Consider the following 21,504-nt stretch of genomic DNA (forward strand, 5'->3'; position numbering starts at 1 on the left):
TACAGGAGGAAATACTAAAGCAAGAAGAAATAATGTCCAAGTGCCTGTATTGCCCTATGAATAACTGAGTCTATATTGAGGTCTTTGAGACTGTTGATTTGATTCTTTTGGGCTTATTTCTTTTATATGGCTCCAGGATTTGAGCACTAGCAAGCTGGACAAAGAGGCAAACCAAAGGGTAGAATAGCTGTTTCTTCAGGCAAGTTAGAGCTATGTGCAAGCAGAGAAAAAAACCTTCAGGGGAGAGATTTAAATAACTCAAAAGAATGTAATGTATTAGCCGTGCCTGTTCTGCAGAAATAGCTTTCCTTTTTATATTGGCTTACTATACCTTCCAGAATTAAAAGCAGGAGGTGATTAACTTTCACAAATATTCTTCATTAGCTGTTATAAAAGCATCCTCCTGTATGTAAGTGTTTGAGAACCAACTCTGTACTGTATAACCTTCTTTTGTACCTTATAAGCTGTTGCTTTTTCTGTTAGAAAGCTGAGTTAGGTGAGACATCCTTTGCACGTGTGAGGATGCAGATGATTTGAGGGAATGGATGAACAACTTTACAATTATTTATTTTCTTCCTAATATAGTCTAAACCTATTGTCATATGAAAAGAAGACTTTCTACAGATTCTCAAAATAGGATACAAGGGCAAAGGGATGAGATTTCCACCTGTATTAAACAGGCCTCTTGGCAAGTAGACTTGTTCAAGTACAGTCATGGGTGACCTGTGAGATCTCAGAGGGGATGTTCTTTTTAAGCTCTTAGAGTTGTTTTTCTACCTTCTCTTATAGTTAAATTTTCATGAACATTTTGCTGGGAGCATAGGTCTGACAGTGTTTGGGTTTTTACATTGTTTTTCACCAAACACTGGGAATACTTGATTATTTATGAGGCATTTGAAAGTACTCACTGTAATTTGAAGAAACAGCTCTTTTGGATTATTGGTGACATATACAGGGGAAAAGAAATAATGGAAAGCTCTTAAGCATAATCCAGTGCATATGTAATGCATATTAACATAAACATGTCCATTTTGTAAGGCTTTAAATATCTTGTTCTTTAACTGAAGTTCCTTGATCTTAGTGCTTCTATTGAATATTTCATTAAATTGCTGGGAAATGTCACTGGATGATGAGTTAAAACACTTTGCATCCTAAGGAATGCTGCTGTGCAGGCATGCGTCAAGATAACTGTCCAAAAGCTGCAGAATGCAGCTCTTCATGGAATGGGGATGAGGGAAAAGAAATGGGTTGTTTCCCAACAGTGGTGGGGGAGGAGAAGTGTTTCCTGCCTTCAGAGCAGAGATTGTCTCAAGGGCAAAGGAACTAAACAACATTACTATGCAGCACATCGTTGTCTTGGAAGGTACCCACTGTCTGGCAGATAGCAAGAACTTTTTATTTTTGATTTGTGGTTAGCCAGATCTTTGTGCTGTTTAAGTAGCATAATGTGTTACTATTAAAGTGATCAAAGTGCTTCTGCAGAGCCTTTGGTACTTCTCAGTGTTATATTATACTAGGAAATGTTTGTTTATTACTTTCTTGTTGTTCTTTTGCAGATTGCGGATCTGCAACTCCATAAACTGGATGAATTGGACTGTTTGATCCAGGGCCTCCTTTATGTTGATTCTGTTGGTTTCAATGGCCAGCCAGAGTGCTACTATTTTGAAAATCCTACAGATCCTGAACAGTGCCAGAAACAGCCTTACTGCCTTGATAATCCATATCCTATGCTGCTGGTTAACATAGGCTCAGGGGTCAGCATCCTAGCTGTGTATTCTAAGGACAACTATAAAAGAGTTACAGGATCGAGGTAAACTTAGTTTCACGTTCTTTTAATTCTATTTTCTTTCCCCCTTAATAAAGGGATAGAACCAGACAGTGTGACTAGCATACACAGCCCTGAATTGTGCTTGTCTTCCCATTGCTTTTAAAAGCTCACCAGCAGCAAGGCTGGAATCATAAGATTCATTTAGAGAAAGGGTCTGCATCTGGGAAATTTTTGATGCAGTCAACTGTAGTTACAAATGTGTCCATCCAGAATAGTAGTAAAAATACCAGTAGATCTGCTTCTTCCTTGTACATGTGAAGTAATTTTATGTAATCTTAAAAACAAACCAAAAAACCCCACCAAAACAGAAACCTAAAACCGCCCCCCTTCCAAAAACAACCACCAAAGAAGCTTCTTGGATTTTCCAGGGGCCCTTCCAGAGCTGCATTTGGTTCCTCATTGCCTGCTGCACATGACTGTCTGTGTCTTTCATTGCTTTATCTAGGGTATATCTTTGTCACAATGAGCCATGAGCCACATTTCTGTGTATAGTACAGATGAACACAAGTTGAAGGGAAAAGGAATTGGTTTACTTGTAATTCTGTTTGTTTTCACGCATAGCCCTTATGATATCTTTAGATGTGCTTCTGACCCTTTCCACTGAAAGGAAAAACATGACTGCAGTGGGTTACTGACTTGTTACAGGTGATGAAATTAATACTGCCTTGTGGCTGGTGTGCAGAGCTTCCTGCCGTTCAGATGCTGAATGTTACAGTGCTACAAGATGTTCTTTAAAAACTTGCCCTAACAATCCAAGAGTACTGAGTGGTTTCCTTATCTGACCTCCCCTGCTTGTTTTTTTTGTGAATGGCAAGTGTAGTGTCTTTCTGATACTCTTGTTTACAGTGACTGCAATCAGTGGAAATAGGCTAACTTTCTCAAGTGTTAAGAAAGAATGAGGAAGGACATGAAGGCTAGTAAGTTGAAGTTCATCTGTTAAGACTGAAGTCCAAAGTAAAATCTTAATGAATTAGTTAGAAACCTATTATTCACAAATACTCACTGATAAATTTATGTAGTCAGTTGATATTGTACTCGAGCCCATGCTCCTCCCTCAGTTCTTTGGAAGGCTGAGACTTTCAGGGCTGATTCTAACCTTGCTTTGAACAGGAATCAAACAGACTGTTTCCTGCCACTGGTCAAAGGTAGAAGATTGATTTTGGCTGCGTCCCCTGCTTAGATACTCAGCTGCTTATTATTTTGTAGCTGCTGGCTAATCATTCTTGCTCAAGGAAAACTCACTAGAGTGCTCCAAATAGCAAACTGACATCTGCAGTGTTTGACAGGACCTTGTTCTTAGCTAACAGTTTACTTAGCGTAATTTTTCCTATTTAAATATTGATGATTGGAGTAGTTCAGTTAAAACCACACAGGATGCTATTTACGCTAAATAGAAACTCAATTTAGGGTGTCTGTCTTCTCTGAGGGAGGAGTTACAGGATAACAGTTGGTAGCTGTGTAGACAGTGTTGCTTACGGGAGTCTGAAGAGCTGCAGTGAAAGTTTATTCAAGCTACTGGTCTGAAGGAACTGTGCTTTTTCAGTCTTGGAGGAGGAACATTCCTGGGCCTGTGCTGTCTGCTGACTGGTTGCGAGACATTTGAAGAAGCGCTAGAAATGGCCGCGAAAGGAGACAGCACCAATGTGGACAAGCTGGTGAAAGATATTTATGGAGGAGACTATGAGCGGTTTGGCCTTCAAGGGTCTGCTGTAGCCTCAAGGTATGTGTTAATTGAACTGGTCTTAAGGAGTTCCTCGAGAAACGTACTCTGGTTGCCGAAATGAGTGCGTGATCCCTGGACTGTGCATTATGTCCTTGTGGAAATGTCACTCTGAATGTGTTGTTTGGTTTGTCCTTGGATCTCTCACTACCCTTTGCCTATTTTTATTTTTTTTTTCATTTTATTTAAAAAAAAAAACCAAAAAACAAACACAACAACAGGTATAAGCAATGCTTGATGTAGCTTGCTTCCATTTAGATAACAGTTTTTGAAGAAGGGTCTTTGCTCATTGATCTGCCTCTCCAGTGAGACGCCTTTTCACATTTCAAATCTGTCTCGAACCAGTGGCTATCAAATCCAAGCAAATCTTACTAAATAATAACATTTCTGAGGGCTTTTAGCACTCCTAAATAACTTCTATTAAAAGGAATAATCTTCCTCACACAGCTTTGGTCATATGATGAGCAAAGAAAAGAGAGATTCCATCAGTAAAGAGGACTTGGCCAGAGCTACTTTGGTCACCATCACCAACAACATAGGTTCTATTGCTCGCATGTGTGCATTGAATGAGGTAAGACAGCGTATTTACTATGAGCTTAAAACCTTTATAAACAGAATTGATTGTCAGAGTACAAAAGTGCAAGCTGTTGCTATATTAGCTGTGAACTGGCCTTGGTAAATAGGACACCACATTAAACTTTTATTAAATGAAACTTTACTGATTTGTGTTGTGTATGCTTTAATGCAAAGTGTTGGGGTACTTTGAACTTCAAGTTGGTTGAGAGTGAAGAAAAGTGGACTGTAAAGATCTCCTTCAACTGTTGATGCCAAGAGCTGTTCAATTGCTCTCATGCTGTAACATACAGACATTAGCGCCTTTGTAATCCAAATTAATACTTCCAATTACCTTGTAGTTACTAATGGATCTTACTGTGCCATGACAGATAATTTTTGGTTGTTTTGTTTTGTTTGTTTGTTTGTTTTGCATTTGTGGTTCTTTTTGTTAAATAGTGTTTTGCTTGGCTTGTTTCCATAGCATGAGTTCAGATGGTGTATTGTGTTAAATGTTTTGGTAGATGTGAGATCCATTCTATTGGGCCTGGAAGAAGAAAAGGTGGAGTCCATTTTACTGCCTCAAACTCCTCTCAGATGCTTGCTGCTTTCTTTCCTTTGGGCATGGGTAACTATGGATGGATCGTTCCATTCATGTAGCTTTCCAGTTTCCAGCAGTTTAAAAAAAGAATTGACAAACAATAAAACACCATTAAAAAAAATAATTCTAAACATTTAGGCACTTCTCTTGAGCACACTCACACAGCCCCAAAAAAACCCAAACCAAAACCAGTCTGCCATCTCATTTTATTGGGTCCTTTCTAGCTTTTTGCTTTAGGAGAAATAGCAAAATAATAAGTCACTAGTGCTTTGGGTGGGTTTTGGTTTGTTCCTTTTTTAATAAACTGTTACCCAATCTCCCTTTTGGTCTTTTCAAGACAGAAATTTCCTATTCCTTAGTTTCCTCTCCTACAAAAGACACCGTGTCGCTTTTCCACTGCTTAGTTTTGCCTTCTTAATCTTTTTATGGTTTGAATTTTGGGATCGAATGATCTTCATGCAGTGTTCTGACTGTGGTTGCACTATAAATTTCTGTGATGACATGTTGATAATTATTTTGTTCTAAGTTCTTTTACTAAGAGTTTGTAGTTTTAAGAAACCATCCACAGTACCTTCTGTCTGTCTTGAGTTGTGGTGGCTGATTTGGAATACTGAATCCTGAAGGCTCTCTGTCTTCTTCCTTCCATTTGTGTCATTTAACTTTTTTAATTGAATCTTCAGCTGCCATTTTATTCCTCAGACACTGGATGTAAGTCTCTTCAGTATTGTTATGCTGTTAATTTTTCATCCTTGCTCTCCTGAACAACTTTCTATACCAATAAATGTTGTGTTTCTTGCTAGTGTGCTCTTCTAGAGCACTTCCAAATATCTTGAACAGCCCAAGTCATAGTGTAAGCCCTTATCAAATGCTACTGATAACCTCCTTTCATTGTGAAAAGTGGCTGCAGACGTTGTTGGGGGAGCAGGGTTTTGGCAATTTGACTCTCAGTCAAGATGATTCTCTTTCAGTATTCTCTTTGCTTTCAGCTTCTTTACAGTGTTGCCTTGTGGCATGGAGTTCAAGCAGCATTGTACAGGGCTATCAAAGCATGGAGAGTTGCCACAGGGAGCCACATGCAATGCATTCAGAGGAAACAGGCTACTAATAAAACTAATGCTTCTGAGTTGCTGTGAAAGTTCCTAACATCTTTGTTTTGTGGGCAGGCTTACTTAAACTGGACATGAGCCATGTGATTTTTCTGAGGATTGCAGATGGATGTGTAAAGTAGTCTTCATTTCACAATGTCAAAGCAGAATTTCTCCAGCACTTGAGCTAAATTATTTTGTAGCCTTAGAGAATGAAAACTTTATTTAGTAGCTTTACATACTATTAAAAAAAAAGTGCAAGTAAGCTAATCTCCAGCTGGCTTGCTCTTGGTAGGGGGAAGTAATCCTGTTCTAAATCATCTTGACACCTAAATTGCCTTCGGGATGTACAGCTCTGATTCTCACCAAGCTTGATCAATGAAAAGCCCAAATGAGAGCTTAATCAGTTGAATATATTTTTGTGGAGTTCATGTGTATTAAATTAGGTTTATGGTGAAGCTCACTTTCAGGTTCTTTGAATAAATCAGTTTGTGCCCTGAAGCACAAGATTTGATAAGTTGGTGGTTTGTTGGTTTTTTCCTTTAATTGTGTGGGGCTTTTTGTGCTTTTTTTTTCCCAGTTTTTTTTTTTGTTCCCCAATTATTGCAGTTTTAATATTGTGTGGAAAATGACTTGCATATGTGCAGGGGAAAAATGAATCTGGAGAATAAATGAAATATTTTGTCTGCAGAACTTCAAAGCAAAGTTTACTTGCGCAGAATTGGCAGTGGGGCACATAAATTCCATAGTCTGGAACCATTTCTCTATACGTTGTTTGAAACAGTCTGTTGTAGGCACAGCAGAACTGCATCCAAGAAACCAATCTCCCTGGTTTATGATTTTCTTACTAGCAGAACATGTAAGCTGCAGCTGAATGAGGCTACTTGCAAAAATGTGGAGGCTTTATAATTACATTTTGGATGTAGAATCCTCAACTCAATTATATTGGCAAATTTGTGTATATACTACATTGAAGCTATGGTATAGCTTTCAACTGCAGGGTAGTTGAATGATTTAGCAAGACCCCCACAAAGTACAAAAATAAAATGCATGCCTTTTGAAGGATGCTGCAGTCTGGTTAGCTTGAGTGAGCATTTCATCACCATTCCTTCATCAGTTTAAGACTTCTGTCTTTCAGTAGTGAACAATTTAAAACTGTCAAGACTCCCTCAAGAGCGTTTAAGAGAGCTTAAAAGTCAGTGCTTTTCAGCTCCTGAAAATTGGTGGGTTTAGTTCAAAAATCCAGGATACAACCTTAACATAATTTTTAAGGCAAGGAATATTGGAAAATAAAACTGATTTGACATTTGCATGTTGATATACACTGCTGTTCTAGCAGATGTGACTGGTATCTATATTTTCAGTGACTTTTTTTGTACTTGGTGCTAGGCACTACTTGCTTGAATTTCTGGTAACAGTTGCTTTGTGTGTATATGCAGTCAAAAAAGTAATTTTGTGAAAATGGTATTAAAATGTAGATTCTGATCAATGTAATGGTATTGCATTTACAGGAAATTAGTTACATATTTGTCTCCCCTTCGTCAGAAATCTCTTGAGCAACAAAACTGCTTTGTCAGAGGATTCAGAGTGCTCTTGGCCATGTTTCATAGCAGCTCTTTGGAATTTGAGAAGTTGTTATTTTCAGCCATATAAGTTCCTAAGAATGAGTATGAATGCATGGTGATGCAACCGCAGAGTCTAAAGGGATAGATGACTATAAACCTGAGTTACTTATATAAAGTTTGTGTCAATGTGTTTGGTTTGAGGACATTCAGACACGTAACTCAGTCATCAGAGACTGGATGAATGAATTATTGCATCTGGATATCAGCACTCTCCATGTTGAGTATTCAAGTGAGGATATTCTCTGTGGTATTTCATGTGCACAGTACCAGACATGATAGAAGTGTGGTCTGTAGTGAAGTAATTGCTGCAGAGCCAGATGTTGGGCTTTACAGAGCTGTATGAATGTAGAGAGGTAATGCTTCGTGCCTCTACCTCTATGCAGATTTTTGCTGGTAATTTTCAGCAGAGGACACTAGGAGATACTTTACTAAGGCTCCTTCAAGACTCATGTAAAAGCTAGGTCTACAGGATTTGACCTCCTACTGAATCCTCCAGACCATTTCTGGTGTATGGTGAACATCATATGGTACACCTATTCAAAATGCAAATGCAGAAGCATTGCAGGCAAATGCAACGGGCAAACCCAGGCTTGATAAGATAGTCACAGGGTGTTGTTTAAGCACCAGAAATAAGCACCATGCAAGCAAGGGGAGTGTGTGGCTTTCTCGCCGACACTAGTGCTGTCTGTTCAACATTCTTAAGGTTCTGTATGAAAATTGAGTTCAAGTGAACTTTGAAACAAAGGAATGCAATGCATGCCACGTGGCATGTTGGCTGCATTTCAATTGCTTTTTGAAAATGGAAGCACAGTCTAGATAATGAAGGATGCTTTTTCCCATCTCTACATCTCTTAACATAATCCTTTTCAGGTACCCTTCAGAGGTTCTCACTCGGGTTTAATAATCACGGTGATCTCTAGGGTTGCTTCATTTAACAAACTGAGGGTGGGGAAGATGTCTTCAGTGCAGCCACATCATACACAATTAAAAGGGAAAAAAAAAAGGCAAAACCAACCAATCTCCAGAAAGCAGCAAACAAGACCAAGAACAAAAAACACACACACACAAAAAAAAAACCAAAAACACAAAAACCCCCAAATCTGCCAAGCAGCAAAATGCTGTTCATGCTGGGGAAGTCTTGGGACTGTTTAGAACATGTTGAGACTGATAGCACAGATGATGAATTTCTTTGGAAGAAAATTTCCTCTTTTTTCTCCTTCCCCTTTCAACATCTCTGTTTAGCAGTCTGTAACTGCAATTACTGGTTTTAACTTTTCAGTCTGGAGAATTCAAATGTAACCCAAAATTCTCATTACACTTCAGTGGAGGGAAATGTACTTATTGAAGGAGGCAAAATTATATATCTAAATGTAATTTTTCCTGGTCTGCTTTTCAATTTTGCAGAACATAGACAAGGTGGTGTTTGTTGGCAACTTCCTCAGAATTAATATGATTTCTATGAAGGTACTAGCATATGCTATGGATTATTGGTCCAAGGGACAGCTGAAAGCTCTGTTTTTGGAACATGAGGTAAGGAAATACGTATTGAACTTTCATTTGTAAGTACCAAAATCTTGTGGTTCTTCATTTGGTGAACTCAACAGGGAGAATTTCAATGCCATTGCTTTGAAATGAAAGCACAAAGCAAGTTCTGCATAAATATAACTGTACATTGGTTCAAGAATGCTCTTCCCCTTGTTAACTCCCTTGTTTCATCACTAGTCTTGTGATGCTTGTTGCTAAACTTTGCACATCTTAGCTTTGCTTTCTATTCATTTACATCATTTTGCTATATAAGCCTGAACTAGAATTTGTTTTGGTAATAAGCATGGTTTTGAGGTGGCTGTCAGATGGATGTATTAATAATGGAAATGATGCTTCAATGCAACACCATTGTAGCAGTTTCTATAATTTCTTCTTTTTTTTAATGGTTTTGGAGAACTGTGTAAGACTTCTTCCAGTATAAGGGCTCCTCTTGGACCTAATCAAGATCATTTTAAATCTCTTAATTCAGATACAGCAACTACTTTGTACATCAGGGACAATCTTATAAGAAAAGTCTTTCAGTTGGCTTAACGGCACTGAAGACTCTGCATGCTTATGCTTGCATCTTATTCTGAAATATAATTGATTTTGCTTTTGCCTTGTTTAAAGGGTTATTTTGGAGCTGTTGGGGCTCTTCTAGAATTGCTTAAAATGACAGATGATCAGTGATGAAGCTGTCTGAAGAGATTCCTACTGCAGATGCTGCTGGATAAGAGTGAAAGCCACTACAAGGATGGAAATGAAGCCATTATGGTAGTTCTACCTGCTGGATTTGTAAATAATTTAAAGACCTTTTAGCTGATCTTTAACTTCTGGGTTTTGAGCTTATACTTCAGAATTCATACTGGGAATAATGAGATTTTTTTCTGTACACTGTATTTTTTAGGGGGAAAAAAAAAAATGTGCAAAGTGGCCAAACACAGATTTTATGAATTTATTTTAAAAGTAGATACTGTTTAATGTCAGACCTGCAAGATGAGGCATCTGCTTTTCTTCTGGGGTTTACTGATTAGTGTGGTAATTTGAACTTCATTTAGTAATCACTCTAGGAGATTTTTTTTAATCTTATTTTCATGACGTTTCATGATTTGTTCTTGGTTTCAAATGAAACTACGAAGCTGATGCGTTTTAATGTGAAATGAGTTACTGATCATGTTTTGGTTTTTTTGCCTTTCCTCATTAGATGGGACACTTTTTTCCTTTTTTTTTTTTTTTTATTTAACACCCCTCAGCCCCTTCAGAAAACAATGTAAATTTGCAAGATTTCTGTGACTACATGGCAAGACTGCCAGAAAACCTGGCAAGGGGGTTAAGTTTTCAGTAGTCACGATTGCAGCAGGATCAGACTGCTAACTGATTTTGTAGGACTAATTCTCCTCCGTATTAAAAAGTCAAAAGAAGACGTGAACTAACATTTCAGTTCCTGACTTGATGTTGAAAATCTCTGATCTATTTGAGGAATTGTGTACTACAGATGTTGTGTGTGTGGTACATACTTGGCATTAGATGACAGAGGGAGGAGGTTGTTTTCATTTATTTGAAGACTCTTCTGTAGTCTGAAACTTTTAACTTGACCGTAGTCAAAACCAACTGATAATTGCATTATGCAAAGCTCTGCTTCTAAAACTAGACAAACACTGCCTAATGTTTTCTCTGGTTTTCAGCTGAAGATAATTTTCTCCTCAGGACACTTAAAATTTGAGTGTTTATTCCAATACAGTATTTCCTAACCTTGTTTTGATTTGTGGACTGCTCTAGATTTAATTGTTTTCCAGTTGAATTGAGACCCCTTTGAAATCTATGTACTTAGATTGCTGCATAGCCACACATAAGCTTGCTTTTCTTGGACACCACGAAGGCTCACATGAAAACCAGTCCATAAATTATTCTGACTTTAAAATCTGTATGTGATGTCACATAATGTGAAGAGCTCATCAGAGGAGCGGTGTAAAATTCAGACACTTGTATTCTCCAGTATATTTTTGGAAGGGGGTTTATTTCACCTTTTGAGTAGTCATTTATTTCTGTATCTCCCAATTGTGGAAATAAATTAATATTAAAACTGAAGTGTTAACTCGACTGATGGAAATAAAGACCACTACTGTTTTGACAGTTTTAATGTATCTGTGGAATTATTTATTGAAATCAATGATGGATAATATGTAACACTGGTTTGTAGCACACATGACTAGTTATTTCTATAGTAATTCTCTGGAGTTTGACTTTTGGAGTTTGGGGTTTTTTTTCCGCTCTTCTTTACATTGCTTTGGTATTTGAAGCTTAGAATCACAGAATTGTCAGGGCTGGAAGGAACCTCAAGGATCATCTGGTTCCAACCCTCCTGCCATAGGCAGGGACACCTCACTCTAGATCAGGTTGCTCAGAGCCACATCCAGCCTGGCCTTAAAAACCTCCAGGGACTGGGCTTCCATCACCTCCCTGGGCAACCTATTCTAGTGTCTCACCACCCTCATGGGGAAGAGCTTCCTCCTAACATCCAATCTGAATCTACCCATTCTAGTTTTGTTCCATTCCCCCTAGTCCTATCACTCCCTGACATCCTAAACTTGTAGTCCCTCCCCAGCTTTCTCATAGGCCCCCTTTAAGATACTGGAAGGCCACAAGAGGTCTCCTTGAAGCCTTCTCTCCAGACTTGAATAGCCCAAACTTTCTCAGTCTGTCTGCATAGGAGAGGTGCTCCAGCCCTCCGATCATCCTCACGGCCCTTCTCTGGACACATTCCAGCAAGTCCATATCATTCCTGCAACAGGGGCTCCAGAACTGGACACAGTACTCCAGCTGGGGTCTCACCAAGACAGAGTAGAGAGGGAGAATTACCTCCCCTGACCTGCTGGCTATGCTTCTCTCAATGCAGTTCAGGATAAATGTTTGGATTTCTGGGCTGCAGGTGCACACTGATGGCTCATGTTGAGCTTCTTGTCCACCACTACCTTCAAGTCCTTTTTTCAGGGCTGCTCTCAAGCCAGTCACTGCCCAGCCTATATTGGTGCTTGGGATTGCCCTGACTAAACCACAGCATGAGACAATTGCCATGTTGTAGTTGATATTTCATGTAATCCTTAGCTTGAGATATATGCAGACAGTTCTGTTCAGTGCCTCTAATTGTTCTTGAGCAAAATGCAGCTTTTCTAAAGCTTATTTGCCAAGTTTTGCCTGCCACCAAAGATTGTGTTCTATGTTTGAGGTTTTTATGAGGAAGACCTCAATGTTTAAAGGTAACTGCACTTAATTATGATGAACAGTAGAGGGAAGCATAACATCAACAATCTAAATATGCCTTGTTAAAGCAGTGGAACTCCAGAGCAGTTTGTGGAGTTGGTTGGTTTGTTTCAGAGGAGGAGTTCATTTTCCCCCCCCCCCCCCCCTTCTGGTCAGTTTTTGAAGGGATTGTCTATCATTTAGGTGTTCTTGCATTCTACGCATCTATAGTTGCCTAAAGTCTTCTTTACAATGTGAACTAAACAAATGGAAATCCTCTAATCCTAAAAAAAAAATAATGCAGAAATTGAGCCTAGAGCAAGACATTCAGAAAAATACATATATGAACTATGCAAGATGCACCAATTGAAGCTGTGTGGTTGAAGAAGGAAAGCAAAATTCTTGCAGCCCTAATGTTAGCTGTCAGATTCCAGGGGCTGTCAGGTAAGTGATCCCAGCAGTTCTAAGAGAAGCACAAGTTAAAACATGAGCTTCAAAATACTAATTTGAAATCTAAAATGCTTAAAGAGTAAGTTGCTCCAGTTTAAAGACTGGAAGAATAATAGTCTGAAGTGAATCCTCACAAATGAGAAAATTTGGGGACAATAACTGTCACACTAAATTAATATGTTGGAGAGTTATGGAAGCCACTAAGTAGGAGAAATGGGAGGGCAGAGTATGGGGGAGGAGAACCTCTCTAGACTTGCTGAATGTGCTTCTCTTTCTTGATGCCCTTTGCCTTCTTGTCTGCAAGGGCATATTGCTGTCCCATGGATAACTTTCTTATCCCAACTGTTGTTTTTCTCGCATGTACCTCCTCCATAATGAAGATACTGGGCAAATGGCAGAGTAATTGATTTCTAGCCCCGTTCCAATATTTTTGCTGTAAGGAAGCACTTTGCAGAATCACCGTCATCTTGAATGTTTCTGATTGTATTTTGTGTCCAGTTGCTGTCTACAGCCCACTTGATGGGAGGGTTCTTTGCCCTGCTTCATCATCCAGAGGTATCTAAAGAGGCTGAAAACCCTCTTGCCTGACTACCTAGGTGAACCTCTAAGTTTGAGCACGCCAAGCTTGGAGTTGCGCTGAGAACCTAGAAATCATTGGATCATTGGATCATTTTGGTTTAGGAATGAAGAAGGCTGAAGGGCCAGATTTCCAAAGGAAGATCAGGGAGTTTGCAGATTTAATATGTATTGAAAGCGCTCGTTTCAGTATAAATTGATTAATAGGGCTATGTTAATCTGGTTTCTTTTTCTGAGACATATTAAGGTAATTATTAAGGTAAGTAGGAGCAGAATGATTGGGATTCTTTGTTCTCGGTTGTGGTGGCTTGTGACAGGATCTAGTTCTTCTGGACTCAAACATTTGTTGTTACTTCCCAATTGTTAATAGTTTGACAAAAGTTTAATTGTATCCCGTAGAAAAAATGGTCTATGTTTTAAAATTATGGTTTTAGTCTAAAGTACTGGGGGAAAGTTGTTAATGCTTGCTGGTGAGAGATTACTAAGTATTTACTTGATCAGATTTGATAGAGAAGAGTAGCATGGAATACATGGGGACAGCACAAGTTGGGTAGTTGCAGCGCATTCCAACCGCGCCAAAGCTGCCCTGGTGTTTCACTGTTATCAGTGCTTATATTCCCATTAGACTGTCACAAGATACTCGAAAGTGATTTTTGGCAGGATGCAGCAAAATTTTAGAGATGGAAAAACCGTATGAGGTTGAACTGGTGACAAAAAAAACACGCACCATTGTTTCCAGTCAGAGGAGTTCTGCTGGGGTCTGTTTTAAAAGTACAAGGTGGCTTTGAATTTTGCATTTGTTTTGTGTCTTGCTGTTTCTCAGTACCTGGGCACTAGAGGACATCTGTTTTCTAGGATATCCTGGGAAATAAATGTTTGTTTAAACCTAAAAACCTTATCAATTAAATATTACAGGTCCTGATTGGATCTTATTAGTTGCATGATTATTGGTGTATCTGGAGAAAAACGGGACTGTGAAGTAAGAGTCTGTTCTTTGAACCTTCCCCTTTTACCTCCCCCCTCCAAAATCCCAACAAAAGGCACTCAGAGAAACAAGATAAATGAGTAAGAAATGCTGAGGCTGATAAGAGGTAAAGGATCAAGCTACTGAGCTTGGGAAAGTGCCACAGCAGCATCACCTTTAGAGATTTCAGGGAGTAGCATGAGCAAGGTGGGAAGCGACACTGTAGGGTAAGCAATAAACTAGTTCTTTGTTAGCTCAACCAGTGTGAGAATGGCAAGCAGTTCTAATTCAGACGTAAAGGAAGGGTGCAGCTAGGGAGTCATGAGCTAGAGTTAATGGTTAATAGTTGGGTCAAGCACCGCTGTGTGAAGCACCCAGCCATGGGTGGTGATCTCTACAGGCAGGTATGCTCTCTTGGTGCTGGCAATAGCCTGAATAGCCTGGTCTCAAACATTGCTTGCCTCGGGAAGTGAGACACAGTAGGGGATGTACTGGCCTCTGAATTATTTTTCCTCCCCCCCGCCCCCCTTCAAAACTATTATATTGGCAGAAACACAGCTCTTTTCTGCTGGCCTTCAGCAGTTTGCTTTGTTGTATGCAGCTGTGCAAAACAGCTGGCTGCAGCAAGGGGTTGGCAGCCTCCTGCAGCTTCTCCTGAGGTAAACCCCAAGCTGCTTACAAATGCTTTGGTCCTGCATGTTTTATCTCTAAACACTGTAGATGCAACTATGAAGCACCAATTTAATGTTACGGTTTAAGACAATGAAGGAAGACAAATGGCATCCTGTTATACTTAGAACAGCAATGTGTCACTCCATGTTCCCAGGTGGTTTTGTTTATTTTGCTGTGATGATCAGGACACTTCTGGCTTCAGCTGTATCTCTCAAAGTTGACAATTGCACTGCTACCCAGCTTTTTGGATGAATGTCCACTCTGTCTCTGCAAATGTAAAAGAGCAAATCTGAACATCATGCCTAGTACAAAGCAGAATTTAACAAATTCTTTGATGTACCAAAGCAGATTTGGCAATGCATGTGCAGGGTTGAGTTTAACTTCTGTTACTGAGCTCTCCATTTATGCCCATCCATGAGGATGTGGCCTCAGCTAACCTTGTTACCACTTTCTTACAGAATATCTTAAGAGGTTTTATTGTTTTTCCAGGTGGCATGCTTTGTTTTGTTGTTTAGATTCTTCTGTCTTGGTCTAAATTCTCTACTGTGTTGAAAGCATCAAGGAGCAGTGCTTAAAGCAAGGAAGAGCTTCATCAAGAACAGACAGCAGTCTGACAATGCAGAATATTATTGCAGTAGAGACATGAGTGCTTCAAGCAATGAGATGGTGTGGCTGCTGGTAGGTTGACACTCAGGGGTTTTGTAACTGGGGTTTTGTTTTGCACTCCTATGTGTTAGCCAGTTGCACAAAACCAAACTGGTTGGTCTCTACTTATAGGAGTTCCTAATGTAAATGCTAGGTTGGGTGGAAGTGGGAATGCATGTGTGCCAGTAAGGATAAGAAAGTGAATGCCTCAAGCCCATAGGAAAAATGTCCTGATCAAAATGTTCTTTCACGCAAGCTTTTGTAACAGTTGCATCAGTTGGGAGACTGAAATCAAAGCATTGTTGTGCTAAGTCAGTAAATCATTGCCAACTGGCAGATGTAATACTGTGTTGACATAGTAGTATCAAGAGAAGCATAGCCAGCAGGTCAAGGGAGGTGATTCTCCCCCTCTACTCCACTCTGGTAAGACCCTACATGGAGTACTTTGTTCAGTTCTGGAGCCCCTATTACAAGAAGGATCTGGACATGCTGGAATGTGTCCAGAGAAGGGCCGTGAGGATGATCAGAGGGCAGGAGCTCCTCTCCTATGGAGACAGACTGAGGAAGTTGGGGCTGTTCAGTCTGGAGAAGAGAAGGCTCCGAGGAGACCTTACTGTGGCCTTCCAGTGTCTGAAGGGGGCCTATGAGAAAGCTGGTGAGGGAATTTCTAGGGTGTCGGGTAGTGATAGGACTAGGGGGAATGGAACAAAACTAGAATGGGTAGATTCAGATTGGATGTTAGGAGGAAGCTCTTCCCCATGAGGGTGGTGAGACACTGGAACAGGTTGCCCAGGGAGGTGATGGAAGCCCCATCCCTGGAGGATTTTAAGGCCAGGCTGGATGTGGCTCTGAGCAACCTGATCTAGAGTGAGGTGTCCCTGCCCATGGCAGGAGGGTTGGAACTAGATGATCTTTGAGGTCCCTTCCAACCCTAACAATTCTATGATTTTATTTTGATCCACTCTGCTGAATCCAGCCTCTCTGTCCTCCCACTGGCATTATCCCGTCAATATCCTGTCAGCATACCCATAGCCTGGAGTGCCACAGAGGCAGCATGGTAAACATGGTCTGTGAACATCTGGTTCGTAAAATGGGGTAATACAATGTGGGCAAGGCAGATGAAGCTATTAGAAGCTTCTCCCCTGAGAAGACTGCGTAAGCTTCACCTAGAGACTGCAATAAAAAAAAGATACTACTGGAATTGTTTTGGACAGTGGGAATGCTCTCCTGTGTTTGAAAATTATTTTTACTCTTTTTGTACTTCTTAAAATGAACTGTAAAATAATGCATATTAATTCAAAACAACTGAACCATTTTCTATTTTCAAAGCTAGCTAAATGAATCACACAATGCTGAATGTGATTAAACACTTAAGTTCCTTTTAGAAGAATGTTTTGTTTTGAACAACCTCACTCCTAGTGTTATTTGAATAAGTAAACAAATACAGGCTGTTCTTATGTCCCAAGCATGGAGCATGCTGTTACCCAGCTAGCATTCAGCATATTGCACTTGGCTACAACAGGCTGTACACATACAAAAAATCAGAACTATTTACAAGCTAAGCCAAAATCCTTCCCAGATTTCCCAGTGTTGTAGTAGCTTTTAGCTTAGAAAGTTATCTCTTCTTTTCAAATATAGCAGGTATGAAGTCTTCTTTCCAGCAGATTTGCCTGTAAAGTGTGGCACTCCCTATGTATCACTGGTTTGCCTTTTCATTGAGTTGGGAAGAGTGGTGCAAGGGAAATTAAAGCTGCTTTCTGATCATGACTGCAGACTGACCCATAACCCTATCTCACAATTTCTGTTACTTGACTATTAAGAGTTTAATTTTTAACCTGCCATACAACCTATACCTGATCTGTTTCTCTTACCTGAAAGAGTTATAAAATCATCTTTGTCAGATCTCCATGAATCTCTGCTTCACAGCATTATGGGAATCTTTTAAGTTTCTTTTTATACACATTACTGTAAAGTTCTCAGATACCAACCCTGGAATTGTAAGTGCCTTTATCAACAGGAAAAGAGCTGTTATATCACCCTGTGGAGTCCATTGTCTACTGGTATGAAAACATTATAGAAGTCTATTTTTCTTCTGGAGATCATCACACTTGGCAATTGAAATGAGTTCACAAAAGTAAGAGAAAAACTATGAGTTTGCTAACCAATTTGCATTTTAGTCCCTGACCATTCCATCTACCCTGCTGTGATAGGAAGGCAATGGTGCATGACTATCAACTCAGTAATGTATAGCCACAGCCAAACAAAAAAATCTGTCTCTATACACAACCATCAAATGACTGCTCCTAAAAATATACAAGCAAAGTCCCTTGATTAGTGAAATACTACTCAAGCTTGAATGAGAAATCTGTCAATGAAGAAACCAGCTTCTGTCCCTAGTCATAAAATTAGCAGCATTGGTCTTACAGCAGTTGAATACTAGATAAGACTATTTCACATCTCTTTACTGATTTAAATTTCATGTCTTGAGTTGGGTTGGCTTGTACTGATCTGATAGCCCTTACGGGGGTGATGCCTCAAACTTGCTCCTACCAAACAGTACCAGTGGCACAAAGAAGGGTCAGGCACTGTTTTTCCCTATTATATGGCATGGCCAGAATGATTTCAGCCCTACCTCCTCCCCTCAGGCCAGTGTGGTACCCAGGTGTGTGAGCACAGGCACAAGCCAGCCTGCAGCTGCACCCCTCTGCCCACCTCTGGGTACCTCACTGCTCCCAGGTGAAGCCTGTCTCCTAAATGTACTTCTCATTTCAAGGGTCTGTTTAATTTCTGTACTAAAAATAACTCTCTGAGAACCCATGAGGCACCTTGCTTTGCTACTGCTGTGTGGCTGGAGGGAACTGAACCATCTCAGCACCAGAATGGTGGCAGCTTGTCTGGCTTTGCCGGCGTGAGGCTGATGCCAAAGTGCAAGGTCACAAAGTGTCATTGTAGTATTTAACGCAGTATCTTGCTATGCATTGCAGATAATTTCTGATGTACTTCTAGCTGGTTCTGGTTTAGGTCTCTGTCCACACATGCCTAACTCTCAGAGAAAAAAGCAAACACATGCCTTGCACACATAGAGAATTTTAAAAAAAAAGAAAAAACAGCTTGAGGGTTGTGTTGCATAAGTGCCCCTGGAACTAATCTGGTACATCTCCAAATAAAACAGAAATCTTTGATGCTTGGAACTTTCTCTCTGGCTGGAATGACAACAGTTTCTTTTTGTTAACTCTGTAAATGTTTGCTGTAGATATTACTAATAGGCACATTTTATTTAAAGGAGTATATTAAAGTGTAAAATAAACTTTAGCCTGTGAACACAACAGCCTGTGAATACAAATACAACAATTAGGTTGTAAAAACTGATTTGAAAGTGATCCTTGCTGTTAAGCTGTGTATTTCTCAGGTGAGCTGGAGGGAAAAAAACACCCTCACCTGGGACAGGTGAGGACCTCTCCCTGAAAGTCCCAGCAGTCAGCAAGTACCAGCTGGAGTTTTGTTTCAGGTATGGCCAATTCTTGCTAAGTGTGTGGTTTTCTGTGTTGTGGAGTTATAGAGAATTGATAGTAGTTTACCATCTTTTACTTGGCATCATGCACTGGTTTGGAGAATAGAATAAAGAGCCTGCTCTGTCTTAAGGCTTTGAACCTTGGCTTTTTAGCTTGTGTGCTTTCCCAACAGCTGGTATAGGTGAGGGTGTTGATGAGCAAGATTTGACTTCTAATACTAACTCTACAGAAGAGCACAGCAAGCCATACTTGTCATCCAGCAGGTAGAACAGAAACACAATGCATGGTAAGTTGTAGAGCCATTGACAGAGCTAGTTCTCCTGGAGGAACATTCCTTTATGGACTGAAATAGCCCAAGCTTCAGGTGCACAGTTAAGTGGATATGGCAGAGGGACTAGAATGACTGTACAAAGGTTTGCTTCCAAGTAAACCAATCAAAATTTATTATTCCCATGCTGTGAAAAATTCCAACGTGTAATTATTTTTCGTCCTGTTGTGAAATGAAATTTAGACAATTTGAAAACTTCCTTTTTCTACCAATAAAGCCTGATAGCAGGAAGCCTAGCAGGCTACCCAGAAAAAAGGCATGTGACAGGCGAGATTTAGTTTTCTTTTTTAAGCTGCTGCCTTTATAGAGCCACAGAAAGCCATTTCCGTAGAACATTTGTTTTAGTCAGTGTGTGTTTTCTAGTGAGAAATGGTTACACTGGAAAATTCTGGCTACTTAGAGTTCTGAACTTTGTAAAATACAGGCATCGAAATAATGTCCAAAAAGCTTATTGCATGTGCTCAGACAGGTAGGAACAAAGCTTGCCTTCACCTTCACAAAGGAGTCTCTGCTCACAAGTGATAAGCAAGTATTTTACATCCTTGCCTTAGAGTCAGCAAGACGTGGACTGTAGCTGTAGAGGGGTAGCCAAAGGAACCTCAGGTAGCCAATGGAACCACAGTTTCTCCAGCCTGTGATGTCTCTGGCTTAATTTCCAGGGATGCTGGGGGGGGGGGGGGTTGCATCCCTTTGGCTATAGGATGCTAAAGGTTGTAGATCCTTATGTCACTGTCCAGATCTGGAAATGTTACTCTTATCATGCCATTACAGTACAGCCTGTACTGGTGGCTGGCTGTATCAGGAAAACGGAAGAAATGGTAAGAGAAATGAGGGTAGTGGGGGTTTCAGTTTACCACAGATAATTGTATATAAATATTCTATTAAAGAACATACTTTTAAGAATATATATGCATAGAAAGGCCATTCATCAACTGTACCATGTACCTAGCCATTCTTCAAACTCTGAAAGCATTTTCCTTACCCATTAAATTCCATAGTATTACAGTTTGTGATTATTTTTGTGGCTTGGAAAGTGCAAAGGAGCATACAGGTATTATTCTTGTTTCCATAAGGACCAAACCAATCCCCTTCCTAGACATGTTGTCTTTGCCTGGTCAGATGAGGGGATGTACTCCTTTGATATCATGAATACAGTAGCTCTAGAGAAGTGGCATGTATAGTCCTGCAGTCCTGGAGGGATTAAAGTCATTACAGGTGCTAGCTGGAGCAGTACAATGGATCTTTTATCTGGTGTTAACAGCTGAAACTTGCTTGAGGAGTTAAGAGTGTTGTTAGAGTGTTGTTAGAGTATCGCTCCAAAGAATCAAACGAAGTCAAGGATAATGTTTTGGTGATACCTAGCATGTGATATTTCGGTGCTGAAAATAACTTTGTTTAAAACTTAAATAGCACAAAAGTGTAGTTTAAAGTTGTTCCAGTGCCAATGGCTGGATCAGCAGAGTAGGAGCGGTGTTACTGCCTCTATGTGTATATTCATGGTGTGGTTCTGTGATGCTCTAACCACGTCCTCTTGACACCAGAGGGAAGAAAGCATCACCCGTTGTTAACCCAGACATCAAGATGTCATCAGACAACACAGATAACCACTGCCATTCCCATCGCTGAGGGGGAGTTGTCATAAAGGCGCTGCCAACCAGAGCTGCAGAGGAAGTTTGCTGCTGTGCTGAGATCCCTGGTCTTTTGGATGGTAGCTTCATGCACAGGTCATCTTGTTGTACAAACAAAGCTTTTTGCAATTCAGTTTGTAGAGTATTTTGGCATGGACAATCTTTCAACGTGAAGCACAGTTAAATCCAGGTAAGGTTATAAATCTTTCCAAGAACTGTATTTACACAACTGTAAAAATATAAAAGGGACAAACTCAAGTCTCACCAAGAAAGTAAAAGATACACTTTTTTTTTTTTTCTTTTTCAAGAACAACTTTTTGTTGCCCACAGCAGTGATGGGGAAAACCATGCCCCTTTCCTCTACACCTGCTGTTAACTACCACATCACGGGAAAGGGAGTTCTTGTGCTAGGGAAGCTGTGCTCTAGGTGAGGGCTGCCCAGCACACAGGTTCAGCCCTGCAGGGTGCAGAAGGAGGAGGAAGCACTTGTAGACCAGTCTCTCCTAGATATCTTGTGCCACTGTCCTGTACAGAATAGCTCTGTTACCTGGAAA

The 21,504-nt window shown here is 40.1% G+C and overlaps 1 protein-coding gene across 3 annotated transcripts in view; it reads left to right on the forward strand.

Annotated features, from left to right (window-relative positions):
* The window catches only part of PANK1 (pantothenate kinase 1), a 31,693-nt gene extending 21,558 nt beyond the window's left edge, over nt 1-10,135 (forward strand). Inside the window, exons 3-7 of one of the 3 annotated variants that reach the window (XM_054163390.1) lie at nt 1,557-1,810; nt 3,372-3,548; nt 3,996-4,119; nt 8,816-8,941; nt 9,566-10,131. In XM_054163390.1, coding sequence (XP_054019365.1) covers nt 1,557-1,810; nt 3,372-3,548; nt 3,996-4,119; nt 8,816-8,941; nt 9,566-9,625 — 741 coding nt within the window. In that variant the 3' untranslated portion in view covers nt 9,626-10,131. Of the gene's footprint in view, nt 1-1,556; nt 1,811-3,371; nt 3,549-3,995; nt 4,120-8,815; nt 8,942-9,565 lie in introns of all 3 variants that reach the window. The other 2 variants (XM_054163389.1, XM_009897728.2) reach the window with 2 other exon arrangements.
* The last annotated feature ends 11,369 nt before the right edge of the window (nt 10,136-21,504 follow it).

The sequence above is a fragment of the Dryobates pubescens genome, chromosome 8 (assembly GCF_014839835.1).
Source record: "Dryobates pubescens isolate bDryPub1 chromosome 8, bDryPub1.pri, whole genome shotgun sequence".
NCBI classification, from domain to species: Eukaryota; Metazoa; Chordata; class Aves; order Piciformes; family Picidae; genus Dryobates; species Dryobates pubescens.